A 13578-nucleotide genomic window follows, 5' to 3' on the forward strand; every position below is an offset into this window, starting at 1 on the left:
GAGAGAGAGAGAGAGAGAGAGAGAGAGAGAGAGAGAGAGAGAGAGAGAGAGAGAGAGAGAGAGAGAGAGAGAGAGAGAGAGAGAGAGAGAGAGAGAGAGAGAGAGAGAGAGAGAGAGAGAGAGAGAGAGAGAGAGAGAGAGAGAGAGAGAGAGAGAGAGAGAGAGAGAGAGAGAGAGAGAGAGAGAGAGAGAGAGAGAGAGAGAGAGAGAGAGAGAGAGAGAGAGAGAGAGAGAGAGAGAGAGAGAGAGAGAGAGAGAGAGAGAGAGAGAGAGAGAGAGAGAGAGAGAGAGAGAGAGAGAGAGAGAGAGAGAGAGAGAGAGAGAGAGAGAGAGAGAGAGAGAGAGAGAGAGAGAGAGAGAGAGAGAGAGAGAGAGAGAGAGAGAGAGAGAGAGAGAGAGAGAGAGAGAGAGAGAGAGAGAGAGAGAGAGAGAGAGAGAGAGAGAGAGAGAGAGAGAGAGAGAGAGAGAGAGAGAGAGAGAGAGAGAGAGAGAGAGAGAGAGAGAGAGAGAGAGAGAGAGAGAGAGAGAGAGAGAGAGAGAGAGAGAGAGAGAGAGAGAGAGAGAGAGAGAGAGAGAGAGAGAGAGAGAGAGAGAGAGAGAGAGAGAGAGAGAGAGAGAGAGAGAGAGAGAGAGAGAGAGAGAGAGAGAGAGAGAGAAGAGAGAGAGAGAGAGAGAGAGAGAGAGAGAGAGAGAGAGAGAGAGAGAGAGAGAGAGAGAGAGAGAGAGAGAGAGAGAGAGAGAGAGAGAGAGAGAGAGAGAGAGAGAGAGAGAGAGAGAGAGAGAGAGAGAGAGAGAGAGAGAGAGAGAGAGAGAGAGAGAGAGAGAGAGAGAGAGAGAGAGAGAGAGAGAGAGAGAGAGAGAGAGAGAGAGAGAGAGAGAGAGAGAGAGAGAGAGAGAGAGAGAGAGAGAGAGAGAGAGAGAGAGAGAGAGAGAGAGAGAGAGAGAGAGAGAGAGAGAGAGAGAGAGAGAGAGAGAGAGAGAGAGAGAGAGAGAGAGAGAGAGAGAGAGAGAGAGAGAGAGAGAGAGAGAGAGAGAGAGAGAGAGAGAGAGAGAGAGAGAGAGAGAGAGAGAGAGAGAGAGAGAGAGAGAGAGAGAGAGAGAGAGAGAGAGAGAGAGAGAGAGAGAGAGAGAGAGAGAGAGAGAGAGAGAGAGGAGAGAGAGAGAGAGAGAGAGAGAGAGAGAGAGAGAGAGAGAGAGAGAGAGAGAGAGAGAGAGAGAGAGAGAGAGAGAGAGAGAGAGAGAGAGAGAGAGAGAGAGAGAGAGAGAGAGAGAGAGAGAGAGAGAGAGAGAGAGAGAGAGAGAGAGAGAGAGAGAGAGAGAGAGAGAGAGAGAGAGAGAGAGAGAGAGAGAGAGAGAGAGAGAGAGAGAGAGAGAGAGAGAGAGAGAGAGAGAGAGAGAGAGAGAGAGAGAGAGAGAGAGAGAGAGAGAGAGAGAGAGAGAGAGAGAGAGAGAGAGAGAGAGAGAGAGAGAGAGAGAGAGAGAGAGAGAGAGAGAGAGAGAGAGAGAGAGAGAGAGAGAGAGAGAGAGAGAGAGAGAGAGAGAGAGAGAGAGAGAGAGAGAGAGAGAGAGAGAGAGAGAGAGAGAGAGAGAGAGAGAGAGAGGAGAGAGAGAGAGAGAGAGAGAGAGAGAGAGAGAGAGAGAGAGAGAGAGAGAGAGAGAGAGAGAGAGAGAGAGAGAGAGAGAGAGAGAGAGAGAGAGAGAGAGAGAGAGAGAGAGAGAGAGAGAGAGAGAGAGAGAGAGAGAGAGAGAGAGAGAGAGAGAGAGAGAGAGAGAGAGAGAGAGAGAGAGAGAGAGAGAGAGAGAGAGAGAGAGAGAGAGAGAGAGAGAGAGAGAGAGAGAGAGAGAGAGAGAGAGAGAGAGAGAGAGAGAGAGAGAGAGAGAGAGAGAGAGAGAGAGAGAGAGAGAGAGAGAGAGAGAGAGAGAGAGAGAGAGAGAGAGAGAGAGAGAGAGAGAGAGAGAGAGAGAGAGAGAGAGAGAGAGAGAGAGAGAGAGAGAGAGAGAGAGAGAGAGAGAGAGAGAGAGAGAGAGAGAGAGAGAGAGAGAGAGAGAGAGAGAGAGAGAGAGAGAGAGAGAGAGAGAGAGAGAGAGAGAGAGAGAGAGAGAGAGAGAGAGAGAGAGAGAGAGAGAGAGAGAGAGAGAGAGAGAGAGAGAGAGAGAGAGAGAGAGAGAGAGAGAGAGAGAGGAGGAGGTTTCTGCATAGGATCAGTGCTACGCTCTAGGGGGGGGGGGTCATACAAGATGCTCTGCTCAACCTCCTTCAAAAGAACAGGTGACCTTAGCCCCATTGATGCTGAAAAAGAAATCAGCAAAGGGGCTGATTGAAGAACATAAGAACAGAAGTCCTGACGGAACCTTATTGGAAGTCAGCTTCTATATATACTCAACCTCAGTCGCTCATATTTCTGTCTGACCTTCGCTTGAAACAATACATTAAGACCGCATCTATTATGTAACCTGTAAATTCGTTTTATAAATCTCCTGCACAGATCCCAAAATAGTTATCATTAAGGCCTGTTCTAACTGTTAATTTATAAAACTTTCAACAGTTTTCTCATTTTCAAATTAATTGCATGATTTATTCATTACTAATATTTCGTTTCTTGAACCATTTCTTCTACTTGTAAACTTCAATTAAATTGTCCCTTATTCTTTCCCTTTCTACAGAGAGTAAATTAAAGTTTTGAATTCACCCTCCACCGAGGATGTTATCACTTCTTGGGACTAACTCCTTCATTCTTTCCTATTTAAGTTCGTATGACTTCTGTACTATAGTACTTCCGTCCTCCATACTAGAATAAGTCTATTATGTAGTACGGAGACCAGTACTGAGCAGCAAGATCAAAATATGGCCTATCTAGAGTAAGATTAAACAGTAAAATAACATTAGAGGTTTTCACACAGAGAAAGCCTCATACCTGCAGCGAATTCTTGACATCTCATGCCTAGTCATTTATTTATATCCTTGTTCACTTCCCATACTCCTAAACTATTTGTTAAATTCACCCCGAGTGTTTACTATATACACTTCCAGGTAATCTCTTTGACGTCTTAGTTAGGTCAGGTCTGACAGAATAACACTCAGGGGGATTACTTGTTTCTTTTGCAGCCTGAGATCATAACAGCCACCCAAAACGGTGACTTCCAAAGATGCTGTAACATCTGGAGGTCATGTCTGCTTTGTGAAGAACATTCCATGTACAATTGCAATACTTACCCTGATCTTGCTACACGTATAAAAGGACTCAAGGATTTGCACCGATACACCAGGTGTTTAAGATTACATAACCTCAATACCTGTGCTACTCAATTGTGCACCTGCAATAGGTGCAATAAGGCTCAACTCAATACAGTACTGTGTAGGGACTCTAGTACAAAGTCTCCCAAACCACAGGTGGAGGAAGGAACTTCCACTTCAGTACGGCTCTGTAAAGTACTTCCAGATGTAAGTATACTATCAACCAAGTCTAATCATAAATGGGCTTTGCCCACTGCCCAATTAATCCTTAAAAACGAAGGGTCTAAGGTCACCATATGTGGAATATTTGACCAAGTATCCCAAATAACATTTATCTCACAAGATTTAGTAGATACCTTGAAACTCAAGTCTTTACAAAAGACAAAAAAAGACATAGCAGGATTCCTGACTAACTCAGGAGTCCGAGTCTTCAAGGTGGTACAACCGAAAGTGCATTTAGGTGGTTATGTCCGAAAGGTACAGGCTCTTGTTGTAGACAAATTCCCATCAGACCTATATGTTTATAGTCTAGGAACAACAGCCAAATTGCTGGAAGAAAAGGGAATTAAGTTGGCTGGCAAAATCATGTCTAACAACCTCTCCAATATTGGTATCCTTATTGGTTCAGATGTCTACCATAAGTTTATCAAAGGAAAGGATGAAAAACAGGGAATGAACCTGTTAACATCTGCAGGAGGTTATTTGCTAACGGGTCCAGTATTACGGCTGAAGCAACCCATACCTGTAGACCACCAACAAGCCATCCCAGTGATGGTTGCATGACTAGAAGAACCGTCACCACTACATTTCAGAAATATATCCAAGGATGACCTTGATTCCCCCATGCATAAATTATGGGATTTGGCAACTCTCAGCATTGTACCTGAACAACCTAGCCCAGATGATAACTGGACTTACAAACAATACCTGGACTCAGTTGTCTACAGAGATAGTCAATACTGGGTCAGGTTACTATGAAAGCTGAATCACCCTCAGCTACCCGTCAACCATTTCATGGCACAAAACCAATTAACGTCACAGGTAATGTGCTTACAAAGACATCCTGAGAACTTGAAATTGTACCATGATATTATACAGAAAAAACTCGATAACAAATTTACCGAGGTTGTAACAAATGATGATCCTAAGGAAGGGCACTACCTGCCGCACCATCCAATACTGAAAAATTCAGCTATAACCCCAATATGGATAGTATTTAACTGCAGAGCTAAGACCAAGCAGACGTGTTTCATTGAATGACTGCCATCAAACTGACCCTAGCCTGACACAAAGGTTATCTTGAGGTTATCTTGAGATGATTTCGGGGCTTTTTAGTGTCCCCGCGGCCCGGTCCTCGACCAGGCCTCCACCCCCAGGAAGCACAGCCCGTGACAGCTGACTAACACCCAGGTACCTATTTTGCTGCTAGGTAACAGGGGCATAAGGTGAAAGCTACTCGCCCATTGTTTCTTGCCGGTGCCTGGGATCGAACCCAGGACCACAGGATCACAAGTCCAGCGTGCTGTCCGCTCGGCCGACTGGCTCCCTCCCAGTTATACGACGTTTTGTTAAAGTTTCACATTGGGACTTACGCATACACGGCCGACATCAGTAAGGCCTTCCTTAGGGCAAGTCTCCAAGAAGAAGACCATAACTACCCTAAGTTTTTATAGATGAAGGATCCTAATGATCCAAACAGTGAATTAATCACCTACAGGTTCATGTCAGTTTTGTTTGGTGCCACGTCTTTTCCGTTTCTGCTTCAAGCTACCTTAGACAGGCACTTGAAGAAGTCAGTCTAATAGCTCAAATAAAACTGAAGTTAGCAACAACCTGTATGTAAACAATTTCCAAGGAACACCCAGCAGTAAAAGTAAAATGCTGAACATATATGACGAGGCCAATCGAGAATTATTTGAGCAAATAAGCCTCTTCAGTCATGGGTTTCCAACAATGCCAAATTAAATCAACTGATTGAAACAGAATTTCCAGACTATAAGGTACCCCAGAAAACAAAGGTACTAGGTGTTGAATGGGATACGACTGCAGATCAGTTGACAATCAAGGTGGTGGAACCAGATACCACCAACCTAACAATGAGAAAATTACTATCACAAGTCAGCAAACCCTTCGACCCATTGAGGCTATTACGTCCAATGTTTGTAAATGGAAAGTTGATAATGCAGGAATGCTGGCAATAGAAGATAGGCTGGGAGGATCTTCTAATACCTGCCTTACAAGAAAATTGGCAGCGGCTAGTGAAAGATTTAAGTATCCTAAAGTCTGTCACGTTCCCTCGGAACACAGTAAATGAAAAACAACCAATTAAGCTACATGTATTATGTGATGTCTCAGGAAAGGCTTACGGCACAGTAACTTACCTGGTTAAATCAATTTGCTCACATCAAAGGCCAGAGTGGCACTGTTAAAGAAACGATCATTGCCACAACTGGAGTTAACAGCCCTACTGTTGGGAGTAAGATTAGCTAATTATCTGATCAAGGCCTTAAGCAACATCCACTCTGAAGAAACAATGGTATGGTCAGATAACGAGGCAGTACTACAGTGGGTGAAAACAATAACAGTAAAAATCTTTACGTGAGTAACCGCGTTGAGGAAATACGAGTTATCAGCAGGGTATAAACTGAGATATGTACCCAACAAGGAGAATCCAGCTGACTATCTTTCCCGAGGCCTGACTTTACGGCAATTAATCAAAGCAGAGATGTGGTTCAAAGGACCTCAGTGGCTAGTCAGTGACCAGTGGCCTGAACAAAAGCCACAAGTCATTGTGACCAATGTCACTTTTCCCACTGAGAATCCAGAACTACCTCGGACTTTGGTAATTGATCCTAATTGGTACTCTCAACTGAACAAACTACTATGTGTCACCCAAGAGGTGTTTGATTTTCTAAATAAAATAGAAATCAAGCATCAATTCCCTAATGCCTTACGGTACTGGGTCAAAAGAGCCCAAACAGATGCATTCGGGATAGAATTTGACACTGTCCCTAAGAAACTTCAAAATGATCTGGGTCTCTGGACAGACACCAACAATTATAACCTAATCAAATGCAGAGACCACTTACAGCATGCGAACATAGATAGGGAAGCAAAAAATCCCATCTTGCTTCCTCGTCACCACATAATAAGCAAGCTAAGTGTGTTACACATACACAAATACAACACTCTGCATGGTGGGGTATTAGATACCCTCACAGACTTAAGACAACAGTACTGGCTATCCCAAGGTCGGCAGACTGTTAAACCCATAACTAAATCCTGTGTAATTTTCCAGAGATACGATGCCAGACTGTGTCTATATCTGGGACCTCCTCCACTCCCAAAGTACCGAGTTGAACATATTCGTCCCTTTGAGGCTACAGGAGTGAATTTCACAGGAGCACTAACACTGACAGGCACCAAGGACAAAATTCCAGTGAAGGCATGTATCTGCCTATTCACTCCTGCCAAAACAAGGGCAGTACATCTAGAAGTGACTCCTGATATGAGTGCTGAGGCATTCTTAAAGGCTTTCCGCAGGTTTGCTTCACGTAGATCTTGTCCTAAGTTAATGATCTCAGACAATGAGTCCAACTTAGTGGCAGGGAAAGCATGTCTGAGGAAAATCTGGAACGACCTAGAGGTGAGCACTCCCCTAAATCAACGGCAGTGCCACTGGAAATTCATACCACCCATAGCTCCATGGCACGGAGGCTTTAATGAACGCATGACTGGTACAGTGAAACGTACTCTTCGGAAAACCCAACACTTCCAAATGATTGCCTTGCAGGAGCTCCAAACCGTTGCCATAGAAATAGAAGCTCTAGTTAACAGCCAACCACTTACCTACCTCTCTGATGATGTTTCTCAGTGTGAACCAATAAGTCCAGTTCATTTGATGTATGGGGGTCCTCTAAGTACTCTAGTGTCCCTGACGGACGATCCTTCATATGTTCGAGAGAGTGACTTGGTTCAACGTTTCAAAACATCTTTCAGGAGTGATAAGTCTTTGGAATGACGTATGGATTGGAGAATAACTTACTGCTCTGAGGGAGTATCATTACAAGGCAAACAACCCATACAACAGAATTAACTTGAAACCTGGTGACATAGTTCTGGTGGACAGCGATGGGCAATGGTCAGAGTGGCCTATAGGCAAAATAGTCTCTGTTCATCCAGACTGTCAGGGCATCTTGAGCACAGTGAAAGTAAAATGCCGAGGCAACACTATTCTCAAAACATCAAAGAAATTAGTTCCTTTAGAACTGGCAGGAAAAGAAGATTCTCAGCGATTTCCAGCACCCGAAAATCGGGTGCTGGAAATCAGTAAAGGACATCCGTCCAGGGCAGACTGCTGCACGGCAGGGCAAGCTCAAATTAACGCAGCACTATAATTCTGAGGGCGAAGAATAAAATTATCGCAGTCCTTAGCGGGAGTCCGACCCCTATTTCCCCCCTCCCCCAGAATTATGTCGGAAATCCGACACACACAATAACTATAGTAACCCCTTAGAATTTTGAAAATGGGTGATTCCGTGACTTTTTTTTTTTTTTTTTTTGCAGGGACATTCCTGCGCGGGCCCTAAGCCTTTGGCTGGCTCACTAAGTGTTGCTTGTTTCTGTTTTACTTGGGCGGAGTATGAGTATTTATTACTCATGTGGTCGCTTCAGTAAGATTTTGCCATATGTGTTTAACAACTTCTTCTGCTCTGTTGAATGTAAGTTGAAATCTTAATGGGTTTGTAACTGTGCACTATGTTAGATATTGTTCCAGTGGTCTGTCAGGCATTTCTCCACAGTGTTAACATTTCCTCTCATCTTCCGGAACCTGTAAGCCTATTTCCCATGCACATGGGTATCCAAGCCTGATGCGATGTAAGTGCACTTCTGTGGCTCTACTGCTCCCTTTCATCAAACCAAGTGGTTCGTAGTTGGTTGAATTCTTGTACCAACCCGCAGATCCTGATGTTGCAACTGCTGTGTTGTGGTCACTGTACATCTTTTGCATTGCTCTGTTTCTAATTACTTTCTTAATCTGTGATAGACTCTGTGGTATGTAAATGTCTACATTTCTTCTCTTAGTTGCAAGTTTTGCAGCTTCGTCTGCAATGTCATTTCCTATTATGATTCCGTGAAGTTATCACATAACAAGTAAATATTAAACTCCAATTATTCTTTTAAACTTCAGTCTTGTGTTTAAACTTAATAAAATAGTATTCACTTAGACTGAATATAATTAAATACAGAAATATAGCTTGACTTTCTATTCCTTAAGACATAAATAGAACCAACAAACATTATTGGACGCCACCCCACAGGGGAGCGCCAGTCACGTAGTCACACACAGAACTTGTAAACACACGAAACAAAGAGAGAGGGCTCCTAGAGAGTTTGCGACATGCATCACACGCGAAAGACTACTTTCTCTATCCTAGTGAATTGCCACAGCAACTGTACAACAATAGGAGTGCCTGAGTATCCGACTGCCTTATATTCTTTATTAGTAGTGATCACTATATAATGTAGGACTGGTAGCCGGTTATGAGCTTACGACAAACACAAACACAGTAAGTGTTTTATTCAGCACTACACACACACAATATTCATGTCACACCTGTACTTTATATGTTAATATGCCATTACTAATGTACTTCATTTGGCAGTTAATATGTGATTTGGAGTTACTACAAGCTGAGCTGGCCCACATAAACAGTGAAGTTTATTGCTACCTTGGCTGTACAGAGGCCACTGTGCTAGGACGCCATTACATGCGCCCTGCAGCACATGTAGCCACACCCTAAACAGTTTTTGGATGAACATATCCAGCCTAAACAGGCCATCTCTACCACACAGCTGAGGCATTACCTAAATTGTATACTAATATAATCATAAGATTGAGTAGTACTAACAATATTAGTAGAGTAGACCACCATATGTGGTATAATTTATATTTTAAAACAGGTAAACAATTGTAGCTTATCCCATATCCACTCTTAGGTAGTATAAGCTATAATTGTCCCTCCAACTATGTGCAGATAAGATTCTGGCAGGCTGAATCAGAATATACAGTCAACTTAACATTATAATAATATAATATTGAAGTTAACAAAAAATGGAATGAAAATTACTAATAGCCAACTAGGATTTTCCCACAAATTGAAATAGGAGAGCACAGCTGATGTAAATAGCCAATTCATATTAAGCTTTCTAAGATTAGAAAACATGATTACCTACTGAGAATCACCAGAGTGAGGAGTAACAAAGTCAGCATGAGAGCCGATTCAACCAGCGTCTGTAGATAGCAGAGGCAGGGAATAATATTTGGGAAAAAACAAAACAAAACGGTAACAAGATGGCTGGAGTCCCCTGTTATAGCAAAAGTGAGTATTTTTTCGTGATAGTATGTTTTGGCCAACAGCCTAATGCCAAGTTGAGTTCCACAATTGAGCGTATTGCGGGAGCCATAAACGTCACAATTGCTCTGTTTGTGTCATGCACTTAATGACAGACCAACAACACACACAAAAAAGTTAAGTTTTCTTACAAGAACAATGCTCCACTCTGTAACAGGGTGAGAATAGCTTGAACTACCTCATTCCTTTCTGTGTATTTATACCTCAATAAACTTATTTCAATTTAAATTAATATTAGGAACTCAGTCATGTCTGATTGCATCTTTTCTGTTGCGGAGATCCTGGGTATATGACACTGAGGACAGTTCGATTATGACTTGTGTTCACTGGATATACATTGACTCTCAAATTAAGTATGGCAGCGCTCATGAATCAGATACTAATAGAGAGTAAAAACTAACTTGTGGGTTTATAGAGTTTTAAACACTCCTATACATTTTGAAGTTTGGGTGATGCATGACCCTTTGCTGGCAAGCATATTTTCTACCTCATTTAGCTACAGCATCTTTCACTTGTCTTCTAAAGGAGAGATTATCATAAATGCCTTTACATATTATGGTAATCAATGGGTTATAAGTCATATTATTCAAAAAGTAGCTTAATCTATAGGTGTTAGATTTATTACTTTTTGAAAGATATAATCACAAGTTTTTTGTATTTGGCAACAAGTTACACCCAAACTATATTTATAATGGTTTTGATGGTAACATTAAAATTATTAACTTTTGTTATCATTTCTCCTGTTAACCAAAGCGTTCAATCACCAGCAAAGGCACATGTCACTGGAAATATGTGAACGTCTTCAAAGAAAATGTTCTACATAAGTGGTCCTTCACACTGCTGATGTGACGTATTCCTGGCAGAAAGTGATCCTAATGCAGATCAGGTAACTGATAATGGAAAAGATATGAGTTATAAATAAGGTTTGAAATATATCAAAATAAAATAGGACTTGAAACAATGGGTATCAATTGGATAAATTTAGATTCAGGAAATACCTTGGTTAACATAAATTTCGAAACAGGGCTGTTGAATTATAGAACATATTAACAGATAACATAACTGACATGAAATCGTTGGAATGTTTTAAGCAAAGGATAGACATACATAAACGAGTTGGGTGGATATAATGAAGTGCCTCATATGGGCCAATAGGTCTTCAGCATTTTGGATTATTCGTTTGTTATTCTTATGTTCTTATCCTTAAACCCAAATTAATTGTCAATTACAATATATGTAATTGTTACCAAGGTAGATTTCAATTTTGTCAGCAAGAGTTTGTACAAATTTCTAACCAATAATTAAGTAAGAATATAGGTTTATAGGTATCACTGAGACAGCATTGCGCTGGCTTTCTCATAATTATGAGCGAAAAATGTTGTGATCAGTGCAGGCTTGGAGGAGTGTAGCCAGGAGTACTGTAATGGGCACGGTAAGTTGTCATGGATGTAGGGGAGAACATTGTCTTAGTGCCTAGTTAACATCTCTATCATGAGCAACTTTTCTTGTTTTTCTTCTGTTGTGTTGCAGGACAGACAATCAGGAATTAGTGTGGAATAAATGACAGTAATAAGAGAATAATCTGGCACTGTGATTTACGTCTTACATGTACAGTCAAATAAATGAAGTTTGGATTCTTCCAGTGATTGTTGCAACATTGACATCAGAGCAGTTAAGTGGTTGTGTATAGTCAACATATGGTTATTCATACTCTCATATGACCCCATCTAGCTTTACTTTTCACAAATCAACTTTCAATATATTTTCTTGTTCCTCGCGTCACCTTTAATCGCCATTTTTTGCACTTGTGTTATTCAGTTTCTCGAATTATCATAGACGATCATATTCCACCCCCCCCCCCCGCCAAACTCACTCTTCCTATTTATCCCAACACGCACCCCTCCCCATCTCATCCAAAATAAACCTTCCTCGTCCTCTCCTTTTCCTCACACACCATCCCCATCTCGCCTCATCACTGTAACCCATTTCACAGCACTGCCTATATCACTGTAAATATCTTAACACAATCTAAATTATCACTTACATTAATACAAATGTACCCCCACATAATCTGTCAGTGTAACCCTTTTCATTACACACTATCTATGTCATCGTAATCAAAATATTTTGACCAGAATGCAAATCTGCTATCCGAACATTCACTTTGCATTTCAATTTCTGAATACAATTATATTTAAAGAAAAGCTAAACTCTATGGATGACCAAACCACACTCCAGAAGATGTAGAGTCGAATGTTACACATATGATTTGATAATGGTTAAGGGCGGACCGAAACGTCGTCGTCTCTTCATCTTCTGGTGTGTGATTTGGTCATCAAATCTTCAGCCACATTTTTCTAATTCACCCCCGAAAACTCTACGGACGTTTGACTGCTCTGTTCAAATCCTTTGACTTCGTGAAGGGGGTGCGGAGGCCAATTCTCACAAGTGTAATAGGGGTCCGACCCTGACCATCCGATGAGATTTTCCATAGAATCACATACCACTATACACTGTTGTGTTTGTCTTCCAACTTTGGAGAGACAGACTGACAGTCATTCTCTTAGATACTGCAGATAGACTAGATAGGATTCCGGGCTGTAGCTGGGGTCTCTGACTGTATCTCTGACTCTGTCTGTCTGTCTGTCTGTTTGTTTGAGCAATGTAATTTTTGAGTTAGATTTGTTATGTCGTGGGAGCTCCAGCAATCGCCGGTACAGGAAGATTATTACTATCAACTAGTCTTAGCTTCTGTGAGAGTGAGCAGCTAACAGATAGTGGACTTTGCATCCACTGCCGCAACTAGCGTCCACTTTCACCACTAGCGTCCACTATCACATGTAGTATCCACTGATGTAACTAGCGTCCACTATCGCATCTAGCGTCCACTGACGCAACGAACGTCAACTGTCCTTACTAGATTCCACTGTCGTTAATAATGTCTACTACCGCAACTAGCATCCAATATTGCTACAGACTTCTACCGTCTTTACGAGCTTCTACTATGGATACAAAAGTCCACCGTCTTTACTAATGTCCACTGTCGTTAACAGAAGTCCACCGTCTTTACTGGTGTCCACTGTCGATAACAAAAGTCCACCTTCTTTACTGCTGTCCACTGTCGATAACAAAAGTCCACCTTCTTTACTGGTGTCCACTGTCGATAACAAAAGTCCACCGTCTTTACTAGTGTCCACTGTCGATAACAAAAGTCCACCGTCTTTACTAGTGTCCACTGTCGATAACTAAACGTTCACCATCTTTACTAGCGTCAATGGTCGCTACTAGCTTGCAATATCACTACCAGCGTCCACAGTCGATAAAAGCGCTCATTTTACTAAAACAGTTCACGGTCACATCTAGCGTTCGCTTTCGCTAATAGCTTCCACTATCGTTAAGAGTGACTACTATTATGTCCTATGTCCCTACTACTATTCACTGTCACTACTAGCGTTCATTATTGCTCCTAACGTCCACTGTCGCGGCTAGTGTCCATTTACATCTCCAGCATCCTCTTCCATCCTCTCTCCAGAGAGAGAGAGAGAGAGAGAGAGAATCAGAGAGAGAGAGAGAGAGAATCAGAGAGAGAGAGAGAGAGAGAGAATCAGAGAGAGAGAGAGAGAGAGAGAGAGAGAGAGAGAGAGAGAGAGAGAGAGAGAGAGAGAGAGAGAGAGAGAGAGAGAGAGAGAGAGAGAGAGAGAGAGAGAGAGAGAGAGAGAGAGAGAGAGAGAGAGAGAGAGAGAGAGAGAGAGAGAGTGGGAGGCAGAAAGAGGAAAGAGTGAAAATTACGGGGGGGAGGGGGAACTTAGGGTGAGAGGGGTTGAAAAGGGGAAAATAGACAGTGGAAAAGTGAGAGGGGTGATTGGCAGGAATGGAGAGGGGGAAGAGGGTGAGCAATACCCTGGTACCGCTGGGTACCCCATCAAG

At 42.3% G+C, this 13578-nt stretch overlaps 1 protein-coding gene across 1 annotated transcript; it reads left to right on the forward strand.

Annotated features, from left to right (window-relative positions):
- Positions 1 to 5960: 5960 nt before the first annotated feature.
- Positions 5961 to 7256, forward strand: LOC138360069 (uncharacterized). Its single transcript, XM_069320009.1, has one exon. It carries the CDS (start codon positions 5961 to 5963, stop codon positions 7254 to 7256), a length of 1296 nt encoding a protein of 431 aa, XP_069176110.1.
- Positions 7257 to 13578: the final 6322 nt, after the last annotated feature.

Source organism: Procambarus clarkii, chromosome 8, assembly GCF_040958095.1.
Source record: "Procambarus clarkii isolate CNS0578487 chromosome 8, FALCON_Pclarkii_2.0, whole genome shotgun sequence".
NCBI classification, from domain to species: domain Eukaryota; kingdom Metazoa; phylum Arthropoda; class Malacostraca; order Decapoda; family Cambaridae; genus Procambarus; species Procambarus clarkii.